The sequence below is a fragment of the Mustela nigripes genome, chromosome 2 (assembly GCF_022355385.1).
Source record: "Mustela nigripes isolate SB6536 chromosome 2, MUSNIG.SB6536, whole genome shotgun sequence".
In the NCBI taxonomy this organism is placed as follows: domain Eukaryota; kingdom Metazoa; phylum Chordata; class Mammalia; order Carnivora; family Mustelidae; genus Mustela; species Mustela nigripes.
In genome coordinates this window covers 14269212-14294232 of record NC_081558.1, presented here as the reverse complement: position 1 = coordinate 14294232, position 25021 = coordinate 14269212, and the positions used below count along the sequence as shown (strand labels likewise).

At 53.2% G+C, this 25021-nt stretch overlaps 3 protein-coding genes across 8 annotated transcripts in view; 1 reads left to right on the top strand and 2 right to left on the bottom strand.

Annotated features, from left to right (window-relative positions):
- The window catches only part of UBA52 (ubiquitin A-52 residue ribosomal protein fusion product 1), a 4993-nt gene extending 4061 nt beyond the window's left edge, over nt 1-932 (bottom strand). The window contains exon 1 of one of the 3 annotated variants that reach the window (XM_059389453.1): nt 824-932. The gene's annotated coding sequence lies outside the window, so the exon portion shown is untranslated. Of the gene's footprint in view, nt 1-556; nt 780-823 lie in introns of those variants that run through there. The other 2 variants (XM_059389454.1, XM_059389455.1) reach the window with 2 other exon arrangements.
- A 1050-nt stretch (nt 933-1982) lies between these two features.
- On the bottom strand, nt 1983-9427 carry KXD1 (KxDL motif containing 1). 3 transcript variants are annotated; one of them, XR_009402344.1, is made up of 6 exons: nt 7570-7635; nt 6432-6553; nt 5312-5464; nt 3900-3946; nt 2662-2962; nt 1983-2239 (listed from the first exon to the last, which is right to left on the bottom strand). XR_009402344.1 is itself a non-coding variant. In XM_059389452.1 (5 exons), exons 2-5 carry the CDS (start codon nt 6530-6532, stop codon nt 2733-2735), a joined length of 531 nt encoding a protein of 176 aa, XP_059245435.1. In that variant the 5' UTR covers nt 6533-6553; nt 9319-9427; the 3' UTR covers nt 1983-2732. The 3 variants fall into 3 exon arrangements, 2 of the variants coding, with proteins under 2 accessions (XP_059245435.1, XP_059245434.1); XM_059389452.1 differs by lacking the exon at nt 7570-7635 and adding an exon at nt 9319-9427 and having other exon boundaries at nt 1983-2962; XM_059389451.1 differs by having other exon boundaries at nt 1983-2962.
- A 5686-nt stretch (nt 9428-15113) lies between these two features.
- On the top strand, nt 15114-25021 carry FKBP8 (FKBP prolyl isomerase 8). 2 transcript variants are annotated; one of them, XM_059389450.1, is made up of 9 exons: nt 15114-15212; nt 16573-16898; nt 19637-19806; nt 19979-20067; nt 20356-20576; nt 21220-21392; nt 23337-23414; nt 23930-24061; nt 24490-25021. In XM_059389450.1, exons 2-9 carry the CDS (start codon nt 16598-16600, stop codon nt 24574-24576), a joined length of 1251 nt encoding a protein of 416 aa, XP_059245433.1. In that variant the 5' UTR covers nt 15114-15212; nt 16573-16597; the 3' UTR covers nt 24577-25021. The 2 variants fall into 2 exon arrangements, with proteins under 2 accessions (XP_059245433.1, XP_059245432.1); XM_059389449.1 differs by lacking the exon at nt 15114-15212 and having other exon boundaries at nt 20359-20576.

Here is a 25021-nt window from a genome sequence, read left to right as displayed (position 1 = left end):
ACAGAGAGAAATCACAAGTAGTCGGAGAGGCAGGCAGAGAGAGAGGGAAGCAGGCTCCCCGCTGAGCAGAGAGCCCGATGCGGGACTCGATCCCAGGACCCTGAGATCACGACCTGAGCCGAAGGCAGCGGCTTAACCCACTGAGCCACCCACGCACCCGGGAATTCCATTTTAGTAGCCACCCCTCCAACACTCTTTCCTGCCTTGCTGTTCTCTCCAACTCCACGCTCAGACACCCAACACCCTGGCTTCCTTCCGAGTTTACAGCCAAACTCGCCAGACGACGTTTCCTGCGTCTGCTTCAACCTATAAACAGTATCTGCCAACCACGTGCCAGGTACTTGTTTACACATAATTCCATCGTCATCCCTCAACACCCCCGACAAAAAACCCTCGAAGGTGGGCGCTACCACCCTCTCCTTACGGATATATTAAATAAGGCAGGTAGAAGGAAGGAGAAAAAGGTAGGAAAAAACCTCGTAGGGGAAGAAAACTTAATGATTCTAAGTCGACTGGCACACAACATGGCACGGAAAAAAATCTATACACTTCATACCAGTTCTCCATTAAAGGATTTGTCCAGGAAGACCATCCTCGCCCCCAGGCCCTGTGGGACAGCTTGGGCTGGCGGGGCACACAGGATCCTCTCCCAAAAGCCGGTTCGCATTCCGGGGCCCGGTCCCGCTCGGAACCCCGACGCCACGCGCCCAATTGAGCCGACCCGGCCGTCCTGCGGAACCCGGGCCGCGCGGACGGGTTCCGGGCCACCTCCTCCGCTACCCGAACGCCCGCAGCCCCCCACAGTCTACCGCCCGACCCCCACCTGGCGCGAATCCCCAAGACCGCCGCAACCAAACCGCTCCGCCACCTCGTTGAAGAGAAAGAGGGCGGCGGAACCGGAAACCGCCGAGTTGCCGCCGAGAGCGCCTGCGCACCGAGCACGCTGCGCGCTTGCGTCACAATCCGCGCCGCGCGTTTTACCCCACCCCGGCCCCGCCCTGCTGCCATGTTGGGTGCTGGCGAACGAAGCCGTGGCGTCTGTGGGCGAGTGTCGCCAACCCGCTTCCGGGCTCGGGCCTTTTCTTCCAGGTCACGTGAGGAGACGACTTCATCTTTCCAGGTGTTTCCACCTGTTGTCTGTGGGTTGGCCAAAATCTGATGACACATAGCGGCCTCTCGGGGAATGCTTGCTGACTAGAGAGGAGACCATTTGTGCTAAAGCAAAGAAATGAAGCAGGGGGTCAGCTGGTCCCTGACTTCGGAGTCAGGACAGGCAAGCTATAAGGAGGCACGGGGGTGGGACGTGCGAGCCACCTAACACCAGGAGTCAGTTGTTTGAAAACTTTCTGGACTCTGTGCGCAGATGAAATTTCAAGGCGGCGCTTACCAGGGCAGCCAGGGCACGTGGAGCTGCTGCATTCACTCAAGAAAATGGGGTGCGTCCCAGGGTGTTTGGGCCAAGGATAACTTCTGTTAGGACTAAGGAGTCTCGTGGATAGCTAAAAAGTGCCGGGAGCGGTAAGGGAGAAGGCTGAGATGTTACCTATGGGTTTGGCAGCGTGGCTCTTTATTTCCTTGAATGCTTACCAGCGCCCCCTATTGACAGGCAAAAGCACACACTCTTGGTTCTAGGAAGATGCCTTTAGTGACAATTTCTAAGTGCTTAAAAGATGAGGAAACTCTACACAGTGTCTGCTGAGGAATGGACCCAGCCTAGCTCCCTGTGGCAGATGAAGTTTTTCACAGAGATAAGGAACAGTGTTGTGAGCAGTGGGAACAGCATGTGTGACTATACATAGGTGGTGATAGGAACTTGGGTTATTAAGGTTGCTACCACTGGATACTTCCACCAAGAGCGGACACATCTCTTTCTAGGTCAGTGGTGCCTGGCTGCCATACCCCTCCCGTCTCACATCCTGCACTTGTTCCCCTTATGGCCTGCTGGGCCCCAGGATGGAAGGAAGCCACTGTTAAGTACACCCTTCCCTTTTTAGTAACAGAGTCTTTTTATTGATAACTTCCCAATAGCATCTGTAAACATCGGGTACAAAAATATTCCGTTTAACTCTGTTTTCCAAGGTGGCTCAGCTTGCTCCATGGAGGCCCTGTGAGAGGCCTGCTGGGCCTTCAAGGTTCACACCTCTGGTCAGAGAAACAAAGGCCTTATCAGGCTTGCAGCTGAATGGCCAGCCTCCATCTTGAGCCTTCTACAATTATCTCAGAAACCTCCTTGAGATACCTATTGGAGACAGTATTCAATACTTTTGTTGGAAAAAGGGACAGGGAGACCAGAATTAGTGGGTACAGGGATGCAGGGGTGAACTCAGACAAGACAGTGCTGGTCCACTTTGAGGAGGTCTCAACCAGGGCACTGGGGCAGGGGCTATCTGGCTGTGGTCTCTGGGAGCCTTTAAATGTTGTTTAGAGCAGACCTCAAGTTTGGCTCTGGAAAAGCTCCCTTACACCCTGCCCAACAACTCCAGCTGAGCTGGTCATCCCCTGGCCTGGCAGAGGGGTCTGCAGAAGACAGATGTTCTCAATGAGGAAGCAGAAAGGACAGACCCCCTAGGAATTCCACACCCCCAGAGGGAGCCAGGTCCCCCGGGGAGCCCTGGGTGACAAAACAGGGTGGCAAAACTGCTGATCTCCAGGCAGGGTTACCTGCTGCCACCGCAGACACCGGGGGAGTGCTGCCACTGCCCTGAGACCCCTCGAGGCACCAGGGAATGGTGTTACTCGCCCGGTGTCTCCTCATCATCCGTCTGGCTTCGGCCATTGATGACAGGGGAACTGGACCGGACATGGGAGAGGTCCTCGAAGCCAGGGCTGAGGGAGGGTGAGACAGTGTCAGGGCTGGTGTCACAGGAGCCCGTGCTCTGTTCCGAGGTGGCAATGGTGGTCGTGGTACTGGGTGGGATGGGGTCTTCATCCTCGTCCTCCAGGAGGGATGCCTCTGGGATGTCTGGGGGATGGAGGCCAGGAATTGGCTTAGTCACTGTGATAGGCACCATGATGAGGGATTACCTGGGCCTGTGACCCCTGACAGCTCCCCTGCCACCCTATGGGGGATAATGCGGCCCATTTTACAGAGGAAGAAACTGAGGCTCAGGCAGGTGAGAGGTTTTCCTGCAAGGTGCGGCCAGGACTTGGCTTCTCTGGGGTCAAGCCTGAGCCTGGCTCTGGCTTCTTGACTGTGTGGCCAGGGCCAGGCCTCTCACCATCCTTGCCTCAGCATTCTGCTCTAGAAACCAGGCCTGATGACAGCATTGCCTTTTTTTTTTTTTTTTTTTTTAAGTAAGCTCTGCACTCAATGTGGAGCTTGAATTTACAACCCCAAGATGAAGAGTTGCAGGCTCCACTGACTCAGGCAGCCAGATGCCCCAACAGCATTGCCTTTGTGCCCATAGCTGTTAGTAGCCTTGGGGCAGGGAGATGTTGGCCCATTTGGCAGAGGGGGCAAACTGAGGCTCAGCATGGGGGATGCTGCACTTCCTCTGAGAGGTCACTGCTCCTTTAGGCTACACAGTCTCCCCTATATGAAATGGGCTACTCACAGCCCCCACTTCATGGGGAATTACAGGTAAGAGCCTGGCTCATAGGGCTATGTTACATCCACTTGGGCAAGGACTGTCATCTTTCTTATCCACATTCCCCCATGTAACCTCTCCCCAGGGAGGGGATCCTGGTCCCGGCACCTGCTCTACCAGTTGCCAAGACCAGCCAAGCACCTCCATCTCTGCCCCCTGCTCCAGGTCTCTCTGGATCTACTGGCCACCAGGGCCTGGGCTTAGTGTCAGCCCCTGAGGTGACCTTCTAGAAGGAAGCTCTGGGATGAAGGCACAGGCATCCGCGGGTGCAGAGGCCAGGCGTGGGGGACAGGAGCTCTGGGTGACACTTACGGCTGAAGGCCTCCGGGTGCTGCCTGGCCAGCTTCCCTTTCAGCGTCCTGCAGGGGAAGGGAAGGCATACAGGGCTGAACCTGCCAAGCAGACAGGCTGGGCCTGGTGCAAGGAACCCTTGCTGCCAGCTCTAGGTGGGTGGGGATGGGAACTGCCCACCTCCCGCACACATACTGCTTGTCACTCTCTGGTTCTCGGCTGGAGGGAGGCCGGCCCACGTGCTCAACCCTGCAGGCCTCTCACCCACAGGGCAGATGGCAGCCACCTAGCTGTCACAAGCTTGTGTGGGTCCTCAGTGCTGGGTCTGGCTGGGCCCTCTACCTGCCATGCTCTTCTTATGTCCAACCTTCCTCTGCCCAGATAACCTTCCAGGAAGCTTCCTCACCCCCTCCTCAGCAGTCACTCCTATGGGTGACTTGTCCAGCCTGTCCCCCATCAGCGGGATGAGAGTGTCTGGGGGACAGGAGTGACGATCCACACCCCAGACACTGAGCACTTGCACGCGTTAAACAGACATTCACAGAGAAAGGCCTGCTTCATTTTCAACCTGCTCTTTTTCCTTTTTCCCCCAAAGTTATGAAGTCATGTTTACAAAGAATGAGAAAGGGGTTTTTGGGATGGAAAGACCCCTTCTCATAGTCAAGGAGTGACTATGGCCAACCAGTCCCTCCCAGAAGTACCACCACCACTGGGTGCCCCACCCAAGGGGCAGAAACAACTGTCTTCTTCCTGGGCAACACAGATACGCACGAAGGGCGCCAACCTGAAGGGTTCTTGCTCACCCACAAACACCATGCCTAGGCAACCAGTTTGATATGCCCCAGAAAATATATGCTTTTATAAAGGAATTAATTGGCCTGTCTCCTGATTTCTGCTCCCCAGTGTGCCAGTGGGTGTGGGGGCGGCTGCCCAGCTGCTGCTCTGGCTAATTCCAGACCTGGCCACGTGACCATGGTTGGCAGCGGTGGCATTCATCTGGCTCCAGGTACTGCAGGAGTGTTCTGCGTGCCTGTGGACTGGAGTATCATTTTTCTCTGTCCTCACAGGAAACAGCTCAGAAGGGGACCCACAAAACCCAGCAATCACATAGGCCTCTTGAGAGAAGACTTGAGTTGGGGACTGGAGGACCAGAGGCTTGCCTTTCCCTGGCTGTACCTGCCTGCCTTTTTGCATGATGCATCTGCTGCTATGTTACATTTTTTGAAAGATAAATAAAACTTAAATTCAGAAACTTCAAGATTTTCTTTCCCAAAGCTCAGATCTTCTCAGATGCTAAGTGAGTGCTGAAGCCTCATAAAACAAATGAATGTCCCCATTGCTCTGTTATATGGAATGCATGGTCCTCACTGAAGAGTGGAGGAACCCGAGGCTCAGAGCGGGGAGGCAGAGGGCTGGAAGGGCTGAGGACCCACCTGATTCTGCGGAAGATGCTATCCAGGTCCCGCTTCATCTCCACCAGGGTCCTTGTATGGTGCAGGAAGCGCTCGTTCATTTGCTGCAGGCGGGCGCTTGACAGGTTGTTGAAATTCAGCAGCATTTCATTGGTCTTCTCAAAGCGGTCCAGCCTGGCAGTGGAGAGAAGGCACCAGCCCTACAAACCACGCCCTACAAACTAATCATACTAAGCTCCCTCCTGTTCCATGACCTCTTCATGTGTTGTTCCTTTGCCCTGCAGAACTCTCCCTACTGTTTGAGCGACCTAGCAAACTCTTATTCAACCTTCAAAACCCTACCATGTAGCCTTTACCCCACTTCAGCAAGCAGACTCTGACTCCAACTCCCCTGACCTTCTAGACCCAGCTATTCCTTTGGCCCAGCCCTGACACCATGGAGCCAGGAAGGTCTGTGTCTGGTTTTGTCTTCCCTCACTGTGGGAGTTCACCAGGGCAGGCCTAAATCTGACCCAGACAAAGCCAGCACCCCTGTCACTGGATGAGAGAAATGCAAGGGTATCAGGTCTGTGCTGTGTCATAAATGGCATGAAGAGCTTTGTCTTAAACACACAAAAATAAAGCCACAGGAGGCTGTTCTTCTACCCCAGATTGTGCAAGATTTTCTTCCCCACAGAGCAGGTTGGAATTAGGGTGAGGCTGTGGTGGTCACAGTGCCAAGCCCCAACGAGGGTAAAAGCTACTGATGGCCCCTCCAAAAGACCATGGGTACTCTCCAGAGACAGCCTAGGCTCTCAGAGACCAGGCTCCTAACAGAGACCAGCTCACTGGCTTCCTTAAATCCCCTCCTGCAGCCCCTTCCTATCCCAACTCCCCACCCCCAGGCCCTGGGACAGGAGCTGCTGCGGCCCCTGCCAAGCCATCCACAGCTGTGAAACCATCCCAAAACCCTGCTTCCTGTGCCAAGGCCTCGCCTCCAGGCCATGAAGGAATTTACTTTGGAGCCAGCCAGCAGATTTGCTCATTTCCTTCATTTTATCACCAGTGTGGGCCCAGGGTAAGGGCGGGCAGGGCAAGAATGCTGGCCAGCGGGTGAATTCCTTCCCACGCCTGGGGCCCACAGCCCTTGGCCACCACTCACATGTTCTTCTGAGCCAGGATGATAGCGTTGACGTCGTCTGTGTTCACCATGCTCAGGATGCGGCTGCAGAAGACCCTCGAGGCCGAGTCCGGGGGGTCCATCTCTTCCTCCTCCTCCGCTGCCTGAAACAGGCAGGAAGAGAGTCTTCAGTCTATACCAGGGAGTGGGGTAGGTGGGGTAGGAAGGAGGGGCTGGGAACCCTGGGCCCCATGACCGTAAGTCCTGGGTCAAACCACCCGAGTCTCAGCTTTGTTCATGATCCTGAGGATTCAGGGGTATTGAGAGGATGTGTATCTAAAACTGTATCCCAGCACATCAGAATCCCATCACCCACCCACCTCTATGGCCCCCCCGTCTCCATGATCCCAAGCCCATGGCCACCTTCCACCTGCACAGATCTACCAGCCTCCTCCCACATCCTTCTGACTTTGTTCATCCCATCCCAGGGCTTTTGCACCTGCTGTCCCCATATGCATGACTGCCCCCTCAAATCATCAGCATCTCCAGATCCTCTCTCCCAGGTCTTTGATGACTACCCCCGACTCCAGTCACTTAGCACTTCGTTTTACTGCTTCATTAGCTCATCTTGTCCTGAAATTATCTTGGTTATCAGTTGCCTTTTTTTTTTCCAAACAAGTATTTATCTTAGAGAGTGTACGTGCACACAGGCAAGTGGTAGGGAGGGGCAGAGAGAGGGTGAGGGAGAGAATCTCAGCAGACTCCTTCCTGAGTGCAGAGCCTGACCCCGGGCTCGATCCCATGACCCTGAGATCATGACCTGAGCTGAAACCAAGAGCTGAACCTTAACTGACTTAGCCATCCAGGTGCCCCCTCAGTTGACCCTTTCACCTGTGGCTCCCAAAACAATGTCAGCTCTAGAGAACAGAAGCATGTCTCTGCCTCCAGAGCCCAGCCCAGAACCCAGCTTACAGCAAGGGATCACCAGAACTTAGCTTGGCGGCTTTCAAACTCAGCTCTGACGGTAGACTTTTATTAGCAAATTAAAGCCAAGAATTCCAGTCAGGCTGTGGGCCGCAGCAACCTAGATGGCTCTGTGGCTAGGCAAATAACCTTCATGGAAGGTGGGGGGCTCCTGGACCATGCCAGGGCAGAAAGGGGCCACAGGTTCAGCACTCACCCTCCAGGGGGCGGTATCAGGCAAAACCCGGAATCTTGACATAGCTTGGCTCTGGGATCCACATTATTTAACTGCCGATAGAAAGGCCCAGTTGCAATTGGTTGAGATTCACATGCAGGACCAGGAAGGGCTTTCAGAGCCCACTTGATCCATGCTCCACTTTATTGAGCACTTACTGTATGCTATTAAACCACTAAGCTTCAAACACAGAACTGTTATCCTTAATTATGTATTAGGAAATTGAGACCCAGAAACTGAGGAAATGGACCATTGCCACAAACCCAGTAAACCTGAGTCACAACTCAAAATGCCCATAGTCTACAGGATCTGCAAAGGTGTGAATCCGAACAGATGTTTAGTGCCCACCTATGCCAGGACGGTAACTGACTTCTGCCAGACTTCTGAATTTTTCCAGAAACGTGAATGGGTGTGTGTGTGTGTGTGTGTGTGTGTGTGTGTGACATTGCCTCATTTACAAATGTTAGCAGCTAGTACTTTTCTCCCTGCAAAGCATGGAGACCAGAAGTTATTTATTTGCAGCCCCTGGGGGCCTTCTGGAAATAAACTACACACTTGGTGAAGTTCCCCCTCACCCAATAACCACTATGTTTATTGAATTCCTACTATGTGCCAGGTACCAACACCCACAGTATCCAGACTTCCAAAGAAGCGTGATCATGTATCAAGAAGACACCTGGACTCAAGGGGAGAGCCCGGTGGCAGGAAGCCCCTTAGCTAGTGCTTGGCAGGTGTAAGATTTGGACCTGTAGAAAAGGGTTCTGCTTCAAAGTAGAGCTCGTTCCTGCCTCTGGCTCCCAGATGTGAAGGCTGATGGATTCAAGGCACACTCTCCACCCAGCTGCCTTTCTCAGGAAAACTTCCCTAATAGTCTGGCCCACATACAAAGTGGAAATGACAGCAAGGGCTCTGGTCTCTGCTCCAAATATATTTATGAGGGAAACACGCAGAGAAGTAGGCTGTGTGACCTTGGGAGAGTCCTCTCACCTCCCCGATCAGTTTTCTCATCCAGAAAATGAGAATAACAAATAATCAGAATCTCACAGCGCTATCTGTGGCGGCTGAAACCAAGAGTGATAAGGAGCTAGGCTCGGAGCTGGCTGTTTCTCCAAAGAGAGTACGAAGTCCTAGGGCGGGGCCCGGGAACCAACATTTTAGCAAGGGGCTCCCTGGTACTTATAAGAACAGGAGCAAACACTTGTACAGCACTTCATTTAATCCTCAATCATCCCTATGAAGTAAACACTACCATCTCCAAGGCCAACGACGGCTCAGACGGGTGGGCTCAGTTATCCAAGGTCACACCGCAAGGCTGAGATGCCGTGATTCCACCCAGTTATTTACACAGAATTTAATTTGGCGGCCCAAGCTCAGCAAAACCCGCGAGCGAGGTGGCACTCGCATACCCCCACACGCCCCGCCCCTGCAAAGCGGGGAAACTGAGGCCCAAAGAGGGCAATGCCCGGTTCCGGGTGACACTGCACAGCCTGAACACAGGAGGCCCCAGCTCCCGCGCCCCGGATCCGGAACCGGCCCTTTGAGCCACCGGAGACCACACTGCGCGTCCGGGGAAACTGAGGCCTCTACGCAAGAGGGGTGCCCAGATGTGGCCAGCGGCGCGTCCCACCCCGCCACAGCCCGGGGGCGGCGCCCGACCCGGCCCGGCTACCCAGCGGCCCCGGCGCCCCAGCCCCACCCCGAACTCGGCCCCGGCGTCGGTGGCAGCAGCACCTGCACATCTGGCGGCCTTGCTCGCGCTTCCGGGATGGCGCCCCCGCCGCCACAACGTCACCACGCACCATGCGTGCGACCGCGCGTGTAAGCGTCGTGCACGGGGCCGATAGGCGTGCTAGGAGGCGCGGCAGGAAGGGGTGGGGCTTAGGTGCTGTTATTGCTCGTGAGTGCGTCACAACGAATAGCCAATCAAGCAGTCCCCCTCGCGCCTGCGTGGTTTCCAAGGCCTGAGATGCCCGACAGCCCGGAAGTGGGTGAGGGACTCTAAAAGACAGCCTACTTAACAGATAGTAAGACTGAGGTCCAGCAGCGACAGGTACTCCCTCAAGGCCCGTGGTTGACCCAGAGCCAGACAACCTATTTTCTAGGTTGGGAATCAGATTCATCCAGTTAAAAAATCCCTGCTTCGCTTTTGGTGACATTTCTCTGGTCTAGGATCCCAACCAGGAAGTATCCCATGCTACATTTAGTCATGTCTCCTTATAGTCTCCACTCGGTGACATTTTCTCAGTCTTTCCTAATCTTTTATGACCTTAATACTTGGGAAGAGTACTGGTTTTGTAGACTACTCATCGATATGGGTTTGTCCAGTGTTTCCTCATGATTAGACGGAAGTTTCTCACTTTTGGCAGGAATCCCACAGAAGGGATGTGTTCTTCTCAGTATGTCATATCTGGAGTCACAGGTTATTGATGTGTCTCATCATTGGTGATGTTGACGTTGGTTACTTAAGGCATTGCTTGCCCGTTTCTCAACTGTTAAGTTACCATTTTCCCCTTTACAGTAATTATCTTATGGGGAGATACCTTAAGAGACCATGCAAATACCCTAGTTGTTTTTTTTTTAATACTTTTAAAAATTTTTTTATTTATTTCTTTGACAGAGAGAGAGAGCCAGCGAGCACAGTTGGGGGTGGAGGTGGAGGGGAGATGGCAGAGGGAGATGGAGAAGCAGGCTCCCCGCTGAGCAGGGAGCCCCATGTGGGGCTTCATCCCAGGGCCCCTAGATCATGACCAGAGCCAAAGGCCAACCCTTAACTGACTGAGCCACCCAGGTGCCCTACTTTTTTTTCTTTTTTAAAGTATTTTCATCCACTAATTTTAGCATCTATCCATGGCTCTTACCAGCAAAAATTGCTATGGTGATTTCTGTTTATTAATTAGTTATAAATTGGAATTCTATTGTAAACAAGAGTTGTCCATTCTTCTCTAGTTATGCATTTATTCAAGTATTTATATCACTATGAACTCATGAGTATTTATTTTATTTTGTGGGTTACAATAATTTCTTTCTTTCTTTCTTTCTTTTTTGTAGGCTTCATGCCCAACATGGGACTTGAACTCACGACCTGAGATCAAGAGTCATGTGCTCTGCAGACTGAGCCAGCCAGCACCCCTATAATTAATTCACTACTTACTTTGCTGCCCCTTTAGGTTAGCTTCTATGTTCTTTTAATATGTCTTCATCTTTGGGGCTCCTGGGTGGCTCAGTTGGTTAAGTGTCTGACTCTTGATTTCAGCTCAGGTCGTGATTTCAGGGTCATGGGATCAGGCTCTGTGCTCAGTTGGGGAGTCTGCTTGAGAGTCTCTCTCTCCCTTTCCCTCTGCCTGTCCCCACAAATAAATATTTTAAAAAATATGTCTCCATCTTTCTCTGAAAACGTCCTTAGTTTTAGCACTACAAGCTGTTCCATGTTTGGTTTGGAATATCCCTGGAATCAGCCATTTCTCCAAGGAGACTGGTTCCTCTTCTTGGAGAATGGTGTTGAGAAACTAAGATCTGGGTGGTTGGTGTGCTCACTGCTACTGGGGTATCATTCATTGCTCAGAGATCCTCTCAGCGGTAAGAGTTAGAAAATACAAATATATGGGCCGCCTGGATGGCTTAGTCGTTAGGCGTCTGCCCTCATCTCAGGTCACGATTGGTATCAGGGTCCTGGGATGGAGCCCCGCATTGGGCTCCCTGCTTGGCAGGAAGCCTGCTTCTCCCTCTCCCTCTGCTTGTGTTCCCTCTCTCGCTGTGTCTCTCTATGACAAATAAATAAATAAATAAAATCTTAAAAAGAAAAAAAAAAAGAGGACGCCTGGGTGGCTCGGTTGGGCGACTGCCTTCCGGTTCTGGTCAGGTCATGATCCGGGAGTCCCACATTGGGCTCCCTGCTCAGTGGGGAGTCTCCTTCTCCCTCTGACCTTCTCCCTTCTCATGCCCCCCCCCCTCTCTCAAATAAATAAAGTAAAATCTTAAAAAATAATAATAAAAAGAAAAAAGAAAGAATTGTGGAGCTCTGTGAGTCAGGCAGCAGCCAGTGCTGAGAGAAGAGCCTGGGTGCAGGATGCTGGGAACCATGGCTTCTGTTTGCAGACTACACCAGAAGTGGCCCATGCTGGAAAAACCAAGCTTTTCTTTTTTTTTTTTTTTTTAAAGATTTTATTTATTTATTTGTTAGAGAGAGAGAGAGCAGGAGCAGAGGCAGACAGAGTGGTAGGCAGAGGCAGAGGGAGAAGCAGGCTCCCCACCGAGCAAGGAGCCCGATGTGGGACTTGATCCCAGGACGCTGGGATCATGACCTGAGCTGAAGGCAGCCGCTTAACCAACTGAGCCACCCAGGCGTCCCAAAACCAAGCTTTTCAATGGGTCCCTCAGGCTCTGTGGGAAGCCAGGAAATTTTTCGTAAGGGTCTTGGAAGGGCTGGGGGGTACAGGTCAAGGCTAAAAGGGTCTTGGTTGGCCCCAAATGTTTGTGCAGAGTAGAGACAAGAAAATATTTTTCTCTTTTGTATTCAAGGGAGAAGGTGAAAAGTGATGGGGACACTCAGACCAGTGATGGGAACATTGTTGGGGGGAGGCCTGAGTCTGGGGACTGGAAGCTGCTCTCTGCCCCTTTTTTAGTTTTATTTCCCACTTAGTGCTTATCACAGCTGCTATTAGATACTTACCTCAATCATTGTTTGTGCAATATCCCGCTCCCTAGGTGAAATAAAAGCTCAATAGGGAAGAGACCTGACCTATATTGTTTTTCATCACTGTGACCTTGAACAAGGCAATTACTTTCTTTGTGCCTCAGTTTCTCCATCTGTAAGATGAGGATAGTCTTACCAAAAAACATGCATCCAATCCCAGAAAAGGCAAGAAAAGAGAGAGAAAAGGAACACAGAGCAGGTGAGTCAGAGAAAAAACACATAGGAAGTCAAATAGGTCCATAATTATATTAAATGTAAATGGGCCAAATGCCCCAGTTAAAAGACAAAAGATAGACTAAATCAAAAAGCAAAACCCAATTCTGTGCTACTTACAGGAGACACATACAACGTAAAGATACAGAAAGATAGAAGATAAAGGTTGCAAAAGAATGGTGCATTTTAAAAATGAGGCTGGAGCACCTGGGTGGCTCAGTTAAGCATCTGCCTTCGGGCTCAGGTCATGATCCTGGTGTCCTGAGATCAAGCTCTGCACTGGGCCCCCTGCTCAGCGGAAAGCCTGCTTCTCTCTCTCCCCTTGCTTGTGTTCCCTGTCTCTCTATATTTGTGTCAAATAAAGTCTTGGGGGGAAAAAAAGAAAAATAAATAAATAAATAACGAGCCAAGGGCCACCTGGGTAGCTCAAGTCAGTTGGGCATCTGCCTTCGGCTCAGGTTGTGATCCTGGGGGGGGGGGGGGCCTGGGATTGAGTCCCACATTGGGCTCCTTGCTCAGCGGGGAACCTGCTTCTCTCTCTGCCTGTTGCTCCCCCTGCTTGTGTGCTCTCTCTCTGACAAATAAATAAAGATAGTCTTTAAAAAAATGAGCCAAAGAAAAAACAATGAACCGAAAGAGAACTGTGTGTCATCTTAATATGAGACAAACTCCACTACAAGGCAAGAAACACTGAAAGAAAGAGGAACACATCATAACAATAAAAAGTCGAGTTCACCAGGAAAACTATGACAATTGCAATACCATGTAGTCAATGACATGATCTTCATATATCAGAGCATTTGTCTCCTAAGGCTCATACAACAACGATTAAATACATGTGAATGTTTGCCTTCACCTGTGAAGTCTGAGTGTCAGCCATTATTGTTAGTGTTTCAATAGTTGCTGTTATTAGTTTATATTGAATTTGGTTGTCTACTTATTAGTATCAGTGTTTATTACAATTCTTCCAGCCCTTATAATAGAGATGGGGCTGGATGGGTAAGAGATTCCACTATGCAGATAAAAACACTAACTAGGTTGCCTGGGTGGCTCAGTGTGTTAAAGCCTCTGCCTTTGGCTCAGGTCATGATCCCAGGGTCCTGAGATCAAGCCCTGCATCGGGCTCTCTGCTCTGCAGGGAGCCTGCTTCCTACTCTCTCTCTGCCTGCCTCTCCGCTTACTTGTGATCTCTCTGTCAAATAAATAAATAAATAATCTTAACAAACAGACAAAACCATTGAGGTTCAGAGATGGATAGGGAGTAGTCCCAAGTCCCTCAGAACCAGCACTGGCCCAGGGTTTATTTGATGTTCTTTCCCAGGAAATTTCTCACATATCTTCACCACCCTAGCACCTCTTTCGCTGGTTAGCTTGCCTGCCTTCCAACCACAATGATTTCCCTGAATTCCCCCACCTCCTCTCCTTTTGTGCCAGTCACTGTGTAGGCCCCGGTGCTAAAACAATGACAAACAACAGACCCTTCCTAGACTATGGGGGTTTTCCAACCTTGTGGGCAAGGCAGAGTTAAGTCAAATAATAGTACAGACATAAAATCAGTTATGAAGTGATTCTTCATAACTAGTGATATCCTGCTAAGAGGGGAGCCAATCAGGCTTTGCCTTGGGGGGGTCTGGGAGAGCCTCCTGTAGGAGGTGACCTTGGAAGGAGCACCAATCTGACAAATTAGTTACCTCCAAAGCCAGTTACCTCCTCTGGTGTTAGCTACCTCCAATAGCCAGTGACTCATTCATTCATTCATTCATTCATTCATTTATCCAACTCCCAAACCATAGGTGCTAGGCATCAATCAAGGATGCAGTAGGGACAAAACAGGCAAAATTCTTCCCAGGGTGGAGCAGAGTGGTATAAGAACGAAGGAGATCTGCAAATGGTAACTCCTGGGAAAGAAACAAAATAGAACGAGGGAAGAGTAAGTGTCCCCCCTCCTTTTCAAAACAAGATCCATAAAAACCCATCTAATCGAAGCTACCACCTTCTCCTGAGGCCATGGGTATCTTATCAACCTCTGGCAGAGGGTGCAGGGAGAAGAAACTCCTTCCAGCAGCCCTGCTTGCTCACTCCCTAACCATTAACTGTGTTTCTTCTCTGTGCAAAAGAAAAGCTTTCTCAGGGATTAGACCATGCGAGGGTGACAGAGGTTCTGCGTGCCCTTGGGTGATCGCTCCCCTCGAGGCCTTGGGTCCATATCTGTAATTAGTGCTTAAGGGTGGTTCGTCCAGCAGTTCCAGCGCTGCACTGACTGTCACGTCTGAGCTCCTTAAGACAACACCTTTTAGGGCTGTCCTACTACAGCCCCACAAGGTGAGAGTGCGTGCATGGGAGTGTTTATCCCCATTTTTCAGATGAGCAAGATGAAGCTCAAACGGGAACGGTGAGTTCTGGTAGGCAGCGCGGCGCTGATTGGCGAAGCCACCCCGGAGACCCCTTCTCCCGCCCCCGCCCCCGCCCCCGCTCCGGGTGGCGCAGCAGCCTCTGCCCCTTTAAGAACGCCCCGCGGAAACAAGCAGGAAGGGGGTGGTGCTTGCTTCCGAGACGGATGTGCGCACAGACCAATGGATGCTACAGTCGCAGCAGCGGCGGCCAATCGGCACGGCGGGGGCGGGGCCGGGCGCCCGAGCCTGGTTCCCGAGGCGCGGCGGCCGCGGCTGGGGGCGGGGAGGGGGGCGCAGGACCCCAGGCGGGGGTCCCGGAGCCGGAGGCACGTGTCCCGGGGCGCCGGCAGGGTTGCGCCGGCTGGGGGCGCTGCCCAGGCCTGGGCTGGTCTGGGTGCCGGGGCGACGGGTGCTGGGGCCGATGGGCGGGGCCAAGGGCCGCGGGGGGAGGCGAGCCGGGGGGCGCGGAGGGTCGGAGTGCTAGAGGGGGCGCGGCCGAGCGCGGGCGGCTGGGGATGGGAACCGAAGGGGACTGAGGGGAGTAGGTGGGGGCAGTGCTGGCAGAGAAGTGCAGGGCCAGGGGCCCCGAGGGGTGCGGGGGGTCGGGGGCCCCAGACTGGTGGCGTCAAACAGGCATGAGGCGTTGGGGGCCTGGGTGGGAGGTTGACGGAGAGCCAGGCCCGGGTGGGGGGCTCGTCTGGAGGGTGTAGGGTATGATGCGATCTGTTGAGGGGCGTTTGGGGACATCAGGGTGTTTACGGGTCGACTGAGCGGCTGTGGGGAGAGCGGGCCGAGGCTGGGGGCGGTGGTTGGGGGAGGGGGGAGGGCGAGTTATGCGGGCGCAGGGGATTGTGGGGGTGGGGGCTGGGAGGGTCTCAGAAAATGGGGCCGGAGCCCGGAAGGAGCTGGCAGGTGAGGGTTAGGGAGGAGATGCTGTGGGTTAGAATGAGAATGAAAGCTAGGCTTTACCACCTCTGAGCTTGGGGCCTGGGGAAGAGGGGCAGTTGTTCATAGCCAGAAGAGGAGGCTGTAGGATCCCTTGGGGGTCTTGACCACCCCTGTAAAGGAGGCTACTTTGAGAGAGTGGTCAGGAGTCTTGAGGAGAGGAGGAAGGGCTCCCAGGGAAGGGTATGGGCCAGGGTCCTTGGCATTGGGGGATTGGTATTAGATTCAGGGTATGGAAAGAAAAGTCTTGGGATTTCTAGTGGCAACCCTTAGGAGAAGGGGCAGCTGGAGGTGGGAGTCCTGGTAAAGATTCAATTCCCTTTGGGCTCTAAAAACAGACTTCCTGAGACTTAAGTCACCCTAAAAAAAATCCTAGCAACCCCCTCTGGGCGTTTAAAACCCCAGGTTCAAATTCTGTCCCTGCAGTTACCTTGCTCTGTGACCTTGGGCAAATAGCTTTACCCCTCTGGGCCTCAATTTACTTTTCTGTAAAATATGGGGGCAGAGGATGTTTCCTACTCTGGGTATTTGTAAAAACTAAAAAATAATCAGCTGCAAAACAGCTAACATTGAGACTGATTGATGGCTAGGGTTCGATGTGTGGGACAAGCCTGGGTTGTTCTTTACCCGCTGTACGGATGAGGAAATTAAGGCCGGGTGCCCGTAAGTCACACAGCGGGTGAATGGATGCAGAGGAGAATGTGAGGGTGGGATTCTTACCCCATCCGTTCCCCCCACCAGGGCCAATTCCCGTCCCCCCAGCAGCATGGCTTCCTGTGCTGAGCCCTCTGCCTCGGGGCCTGAGCCCACTGCCCCACCGCCTGCTGGGGTCCCACCACTCGAGGACTTCGAAGTGCTGGATGGGGTGGAAGACGCAGAGGGCGAGGAGGAGGAGGAGGAGGAGGAGGAGGAGGAAGATCTGAGTGAGCTGCCACCACTTGAAGACGTGGGGCAGCCTCCACTGGAGGAGGCCGAGCAGCCTGGGGCCCTGGCCCGAGAGTTCCTGGCCGCCATGGAGCCTGAGCCCGAGCCCGCCCCAGCCCCGGATGAGTGGCTGGACATCCTGGGTAAGGAGCAGGGGTGGCTTGGGTTGACCCACATGGCCTGGACAGCTCAGGTTCAGGAATGACCTTGGCCTAGGCCATCTTCTCCCCTGAGCCTTATTTCCCCCTTTCTGCTATGCAGTAGTTTGGAAGTCAAACATGTAACCACGGTGATCGCTTGCCACAGGCAACTGGTTGAGACACTTCATATCTAAGAACCCCTTTCATTGTCACATGCACACATGCACGACGTGTTCTAGCCCTGTTTCTCAGAGCTGCTAAGAGCAGCTCAGAGAGGCTGAGTCACCTGCCCAGGGCCACACAGCCAGTACTCCAGGTGCTGGCAGGTCCCAACCCCCACTGCTTCCTTTTTTGGCATTTGTCTGACAAGTGCCTCTTCTCTGAAAATGTGTCCAGGGGTCAAATAGATCTGGAAGACATCTCATTTTGTTCAGTCCTCTGACTCATAGCATGCATTAGCATTGCAACTGCTCAGAGAAGGCCTACAAGAAAGAAACTGGGGGATCCCACTCACATGCCCCATCATGTACCCCATGATAGTGACCCCGGAAACTAGAGAGAAATACTGTTACTGGTACTGATACTTGGTATATTAAATAACGTTAGTGTCCACTAATAATGATGGCAGTGAAACATCGTTAATAGGATCACAAATACTGATATTAAAACAATAGTGTCAAATAATCCTGATTTGATAACGCAGAATTGTTACTGTTATCATCTCTACTGCTGATAGAAATGCCACTTCTAAAAATAACACCAGGTTGGGGTGCCTGGGTGGCTCAGTCAGTTAAGCATTTGTCTTCAGCTCAGGTCATGATTTCAAGGTCCAGGAATCGAGTTCCCACATCCCCACATCATGCTCTCTGCTTGGAGGGGAGTTTGCTACTCCCTCTCTGCCTGCCCCTACCCCAGCTCATGCTCTCGTTCTTGCTAGGTCTCAAATAAATAAATAATAACATTACAAAAAATAAAAATAACACCAGGTAATATTTGCTGAACACTGGGTCCGTGCCAGGCCCACACATCATATTTTAGCCTTACAACGACCCTATAATGTAATTTTACCAAATCCCCATTTTTTTTTTTTTTAAGATTTTATTTATTTATTTGAGAGAGAGTATGCCCGAGAAGGGAGAGGGTCAGAGAGAGAAGTAGATGCGGGACTCGATTCTGAGACTCCCGGATCATGACCCAAACCCAAGGCAGATGCTTAACCAAATCAGCCACCCAGGCATCCCACCATCTCCCCATCTTACAGATGAGGGAACTGAGGCTCAGTGAATGGAGGTGCTTGCCCAGCAGACAGTTTCCTTGGCTGTATTAGAATTTGGGAAGCTCTTCTTTACTGATATTAAGAGCTGCTCTGCTTTCCCTCTGAGCACAAACCTGACTGTCCATTTATGTTTAAGGCAGCTGCTTTCTGAGGTGAGAATTTGGGCTTCTGTCCAAGGAAACTGAGGCCTTGAGAGGGTACATGATTTGCCCAGAGTCTACTGAGATAAGAGAAGAGGCAGTGCCTGCTTATAACCCGACCAGCACATCCACCATTCGTGCCCAGAAACTTAAGAGACACAGGGATTCCTAGGGAGCCACTAGATGAGTTCTGAAACTGGATGTGTAGCATGGACAAGGTGGGGAACAGTACAGAAATTTTGGAACATTCTAGACTACTCCAGCTATTTCCCTGTTCCTCACCTTTAGTCAAAGGTCCATTCAGAGTTACAGTATATCCCAAACTAGTGGAATATTATGGAATCCAGGTAAATGCTGGGAATATGGATGACTGCAGGTATTAGTCTGATGGTCCTCACAGGTGTAAGCCCTCAGTTGCCTCAGTGGTGGTCGTGGGATGACAGTGGCTTTCTTTGTTGTGCGGGTTCCTTGAGTGGATTCATGAGGATGCTGGGCCTCATGGCTGCTCAGTAGCTGTTCACCATGGCCATTTGGCCATTCCTGTGATTGCTTGGGGCTTGGAGGAAAACATGGGCTGTGGGCCCATCAGGGACACTGTTGCTTATAGGCCCTCTGGCTGCTTAACTTTGAAGTGTAGTGATGTGCTTCTTTGGCGGAGACACATCCTGGTGTCACAGAGACTCTGATAACCAAGCAGACTGCTCACTGGGTGTCACCAGGGGTCTCCGTGATGTGTCCATTTCATGGCTAGGTAAATGGAGGCCCAGTGTTGAAGGGCTGGTTGGGAACCAGGAGAGGGAGTGGAGGGTGGCTCCAGAGTCTGTCCTGGACATCCCTGCCAGCCTGATTCTGCTTGGCAGGATGACTTTTCTCAGCTCTTTGTCCGGGCCAAGACTTAATTTTCTTTTATTTATTTATTTATTTGTCAGAGAGGGGTGTGTGTGCACACAAGCAGGGGAGTGATAGGCAGAGGGAGAAGCAGGCTCCCCACTGAGCAAGGAGCCTGGTAACGGTACTCAATCCCAGGACCCCAGGATCATGACCTGAGCCAAAGGCAGACGCTTAACCAACTGAGCCACCCAGTCATTCTAGATCTAAATTTTCTCAAGATAATGGTCAGACAGGCCATAATTGTCACCCTTCAGATTGATCCTTTCATGTCTAGTGTCCAGCCAGGGACAGTTCCAGGGGCATGGGATCACCTACCCAGTAAGTGGCAGAGCAGCTCTTTGAGGCTCAGCTGGGTGCTGGGAGAGGGGTGCCGGGGCAGCAAGCACCCATCTGACCTGTGTGGTGATAGGCTGCTCGTCCCCGGTCCCTGGCAGGGAACGGGCTGTTACGGAAGAAGACGCTGGTCCCAGGCCCACCCGGCTCGAGCCGCCCAGCTAAAGGCCAGGTAGTCACTGTACAGCTGCAGACCTCGCTGGAGAACGGCACTCGGGTGCAGGAAGAGCCAGAGCTGGTGTTCACCCTGGGCGACTGTGACGTCATCCAGGTGGGAGGGCTCAAGGGCCCTGGCCGCTGGTCTGGAGCTGAGTGGAGGAGGCCTGCGGGGACTGAGGGGAGGTGGTGGCCACTGGGGGGCAGGGCGGTGGTAGGGTTGGAGTGGGCATGGCATTGCTACTCTGTACCTGAGCCTGCCTGACCCTTTTGCCCCCACACACCAGGCCCTGGATCTCAGCGTTCCACTCATGGATGTGGGGGAGACAGCTATGGTCACTGCTGATTCCAAGTACTGCTATGGCCCCCAGGGCAGGTGAGAACCTGTTACCAGCAGGGTCCCCATGGGGGACCCCTTTGCCCACCAAATTGATAGCAAAAGAAACAGACTTAGGGAGGGGAAGTCACTCACCAAGTCAGGAAGCCCATGGGTGGCAAGTTATTTCCCTTTCATTTATTTCACTGAGGAGGGGGTGATGGTGGGGCCAGCTCCCAAGTCTTGAGCCCTCGCCCTTTCCCCCCTGCTCCCTAGCCAACCCAGTGTGTCTGGGGTTTGCTCATGGTGGCCGCTGGGTCTGAGTGCTGCTCTTGCCCCATCCCCCAGCAGGAGCCCGTACATCCCCCCACACGCGGCCCTGTGCCTGGAGGTGACCCTGAAGACTGCCGTAGATGGGCCTGACCTGGAAATGCTCACAGGGCAGGAGCGTGTGGCTCTGGCCAACCGGAAGCGGGAGTGTGGCAATGCCCACTACCAGCGGGCCGACTTCGTGTTGGCTGCCAATTCCTACGACCTCGCCATCAAGGCCATCACCTCTAGCGCCAAAGGTAAGTGCCAAGTCAAATCCTGCCGCCCCCCGCCCCGCGAAGCCATCCACTCGTGCCAGAAGCATCCAGCCACAGAAGGACTCAGACTCAGAATGATCTAGAATATTCCAGAATGTGGACAGATGTTCAACTATTCCTGACCCTTAGACTAGAGTCCACTGTAGACTTACGGTATGTCCTCAATCAACAGAATAGTACACGGGTAGATGTTAGAATGTGAGTGACTGGGGACCATGTCAATCCATGTGCCTTGTGGTTAGGTCTTTGCATTGCTTAGGCTCGGTCTTACTCCTTAGGAGCGCCCTGAGGATGGGCTGGTCTTGGCCCGTGTTAGAAATAGGGAAACTGAGACCAGAGAGGCTTGAGGTCCTCCAAGGAATAGACGGTGGAGGCCCCGCCCCTGGGAATTCAGAGCCCCTCTCTTCAGTCTCTTGGAACTGGGGTACTCCGAGGCCCTCTCCACTCAGTCCCCTCTACCACCAGGTCCAGAGGGAGCGGGCCTTGGCCTGGGTCACAGTGTGTGGGGCGCCTTTCCTTGGGGTCAAATGTGGCCAGCCCTCCACAGAAGGCTGGCTGTGTGGGGCTGGCGGTGCGGTAACCAAGGCCACGGTTGAACACCAACATCCCCTGCCCCCCGTCGCAGTGGACATGACATTCGAGGAGGAGGAGCAGCTCCTGCAGCTGAAGGTGAAATGTCTGAACAACCTGGCAGCATCACAGCTGAAGCTGGACCACTACCGAGCCGCACTGCGCTCTTGCAGCCTTGTGCTGGAGCACCAGCCCGACAACATCAAGGCTCTCTTCCGCAAGGGCAAGGTGAGCTGCGGGCCAGTGGACCCACTGATAGCCCCACACCCAGAGCAGTGGGGTTGGTTCCAAACGCTGGATTTGAGACGAGCACGGCATCAGCCAGCCAAGCTCTCTGGGATACAGGTGGGGAAACTGAGTCCCAGACAGGTGCTGGGGTGTGGTCTGGATCATAGCAATTTGTTGACAAGCCAGACTTGAACCGTAGGTCTTAAGTTCCCTCCTAACTGCTGACACTGCCCTGTGGCCCTTTGGTGACTGCTCCTTGTATATAATCCTCCATGGTTCACACGTCTCAGAGTAAAAAGCCAAGTCCTCATTGCATCCCTTGGGGCTCTGGGTCATCGGGTCCTCCCACCATCCCCTCCATCTCTCCTCCTCCTCCTCTCCATCCTGCTCAGCTTCCTCACTGCTTGCTGCCCAGGCTGGGGTTATTCCCACCCTAGTGACTTTGCACAAGCTCTGCCCTCTGCTTGAGCCGTTCACACCCCAGATCGCCCCATGGGTCCCTCTTTCACCTCCTTCAGGTCTTTGCTCCGATGTCCCCTCCTCAGGAAGCTCTCCCCCCCACACCCACCTGACCCCCTGCCCTGTCTTCATGTTCACCGTGATGCCATTAGCAGAGGCAGGTGTCATCGTGGCTGTTAGGTCCCTTATTAGAAGCTGGAGATTTTGTCCATTTCACTCACTGGTAAATCTCTAGCCATGCAAACAGGGCCAGGTACACAGTGGGTGCCCAGTAAATGCTGTGGAATGTAGGGATGAATTTGGCCTGTGTAGACTTGACCGTAATTGCTTTTGTCCTCATCTGCTATTCATCTCCACGTGTGTGTGTGTGTGTGTGTGTGTGTATGTATGTATGTATGTATGTGTGTTTGGTGCGGGGGGCAGGGGCGGAATTCACTGCCTTTAGCAGTACTGAGGAAACTGAGACACAAGCAAATGGTGGGTCACCTAGCCTGTCAATGAGAGGCATGAGCAGGGCTTCCCTCCAATCAGCATTTTTAAACCACTTGTGTGTAGGGTTCTGTGTAGAAACGTGGGAAGAAGATGCTATCTTTATTTTTTCAGGGGTCTGATGCTCTTGGGGACAGTGGAATTGTCTGCTCCTATAGCCTCACATTTGTATCTGCTGGTTGTAGGTGACACAGACCCATCCTAACAGTTTCAGACAAGAGGAGGAATTAATAACTTAGGAATTGTTAATTATAGGGTGTTGGCTTCAGGCATGGCTGGATCCAGGCATTAGCAATGTTGTTGGGATGCTGTGCCTGTCTGCTGTGGGTTTTCCCCTCAGGGGGACCAAGGTGCTTCTACCTGCTCACTCAGAAAGTTCAAGGCTTCCATGTTTGTCAGTGACACCTGCATGGTTCAGGTGGGCCTCATTGGCTGGCTCTGAATCATTCACTGTAGTCAAAGCTTTGGAAATGCTCATTTGGCTTCTTGAGCCAGCTAGGGTGGAAAGGGAGGAGGTGAGGCCAGCACCCAGATTTCCTGCAAAGGCTGAGACAGACATGCAGAGGAGGGAGCAGATTGGGATGACACTGAGCCTAGTGGGGCGCTTATGTTGTCTGAAGGCTCAGGGACGGTATAAGGGTGGCTGCGGTCCCTGGTGTGATTGTGGGTGATAGATTTGGGTCTAGTCAGGATAACCAGGAGCCTAGCAGGGCTGGGCTTTTTTTTTTTTTTTTTTTTTTAAGATTTTTTTTTATTTTTTTGACAGATCACAAGTAGGCAGAGAAGCAGGCAGAGAGAAAGAGAGGAGGAAGCAGGCTCCCTGCTGAGCAGAGAGCCCAAGGCGGGGCCCAATCCCTGGACCCTGGGATCATGACCTGAGCCGAAGGCAGAGGCTCCAACCCACTGAGCCACCCAGGTGCCCCAAGGGCTGGGCCTTTTGAAGAATATCGTGGTGCACTGTGGTTCTAGAATGACGCCATCCATTTCCTTCCACAGGTGCTGGCCCAGCAAGGGGAGTACAGTGAGGCCATCCCCATTCTGAGGGCAGCCCTGAAGCTGGAACCTTCCAACAAGGTGAGCAGAAAGGAGGCAACCTTGGGACCTACCCTGCTAGCTTGTCTGGGAAGTCATCCTGTGGTCTTTGCCTTGTCCTGCTTGCTATGGCTCTCCTGGGGTTCTAGCCTAGGCAGTGACGGCAAGGGGCTGGGTGACTGAAGAGCCCCAGCCAGCTTGCTGAGACCCTTATGACCCCTGCATAGATGGTCTGGGCTCACCCCTCCCCAGCCAGAATCCCAGAGGCCAAGGGTGCTACCAACATGGCCAGTGTCAGTGTCCTCAGGTTTTCTACCAAAATCTTCCTTTCTCCTGGCCACCTTGTACTCTGCCCCATCCACTGGTTGCCTAGGGGGATAGAGATGGCAGCCCCTACTTTGCTGATGTCCTGAGAGGAGCAGATGGAACTTCCATGTCCCAGTGGTCCTCACCCCAAAGTGACCAGGTTCCCCAGAAAGGCGGAACATCGGAGACGGTGGTCAGGTTGGCTGCTACCACGGCATGTTCTTAGTCCAGCTGACACCCACCTCTTGCAGACGATCCACGCAGAGCTTTCAAAACTGGTGAAGAAGCACGCGGCCCAGAGGAGCACAGAGACCGCCCTGTACCGGAAAATGCTGGGGAACCCCAGCCGGCTGCCTGCCAAGTGTCCTGGCAAGGGTGCCTGGGTGAGCGGGGGCTGGCAGGCGCAGGGATGTTCCCAGAGGAGGGGCAGGGGCTAAGGGTGGGGCGTGCCACCCAGAAGGAGTTTCTTCATTTTGCAAACGTTGATGTCAGCTGGGCTGTGTTGGACCATGTTGGGAACACAGAGAAGCCTCAGCCCTGTGCAGTCAGGGTTAGAGCAGAAGATGGAAGAAGACTTGGAGGGCTCAGGGTGCGCAGAGATAGCTCTTTCAGAGGGGAAGGGGAGGTGTTCTAGAGCAGGGGATACTTGGCTCGAGTTTTGATGTATGAGTAGGAGTTTGCCAGAAGGTAGGAAAGGCGTTGTCAGGCAGTGGTTTGCTGGGAGGCCTTTTGGGGCCATGTTAGTAGCTGAAGCCTGGGGAATCAATCTTGAGCACTCTCCAGCCTTCTCTTCCCTCCCCTTTATCCACAGTCCATCCCCTGGAAGTGGCTGTTTGGGGCAACTGCTGTTGCCCTGGGGGGTGTGGCTCTCTCCGTGGTCATCGCTGCCAGGAACTGACCACCCAGGTGGCCACCACCCCCTTGCACACCATGGACCCCACCCCGCGCTCCTTAACTTCCCCAGGCTCCCTGTCCACTGCCCTGTCTGATCCAGCCCCCTCCTCTGGGGCAGGAGCAGTGAGGTGTGGGGGCCACATGGCCCCAGTGAGACAGGAGGGACTATGGCCCTGTAGGAGGAAAGTGAGGCAGGGCCCGGGCTCCATGTCCAGCCCAGAGGGAGGGGGCCCTCATTCCTCCAGACCCAATTCCCATCCCCACCCCCATCCCCCTGGGTTAGGTCTCAACAGAGGCCAGCCTCAGTTTCTCCTTCCCAACAGGCCTGGGGGCAGCCCTTCCCCAACCCAGTCCCTGTCCAAGTGTCAGTCCCCACCCACACCGCCTGCTGCCCTCTGTCCAGGTTCTCCCTCCCACTCCTTCAGTGAAATAAAGCCTCCTACCCTGCA

Excerpts from the sequence above, each read along its gene's own strand:
- KXD1 (XM_059389451.1), bottom strand. The coding sequence starts at position 7,611 with ATGTCAAGATTCCGGGTTTTGCCTGATACCGCCCCCTGGAGG. Across the intron at positions 6,554-7,569 it reads CTGATACCGCCCCCTGGAGG|GCAGCGGAGGAGGAGGAAGA; the intron begins GTGAGTGCTGAA and ends TGCCTGTTTCAG. Across the intron at positions 3,947-5,311 it reads AGCATCTTCCGCAGAATCAG|GACGCTGAAAGGGAAGCTGG; the intron begins GTGGGTCCTCAG and ends CTTCCCCTGCAG.
- FKBP8 (XM_059389450.1), top strand. The coding sequence starts at position 16,598 with ATGGCTTCCTGTGCTGAGCCCTCTGCCTCGGGGCCTGAGCCCACTGCC. Across the intron at positions 21,393-23,336 it reads CTCTCTTCCGCAAGGGCAAG|GTGCTGGCCCAGCAAGGGGA; the intron begins GTGAGCTGCGGG and ends TTCCTTCCACAG. Across the intron at positions 24,062-24,489 it reads GTCCTGGCAAGGGTGCCTGG|TCCATCCCCTGGAAGTGGCT; the intron begins GTGAGCGGGGGC and ends CTTTATCCACAG.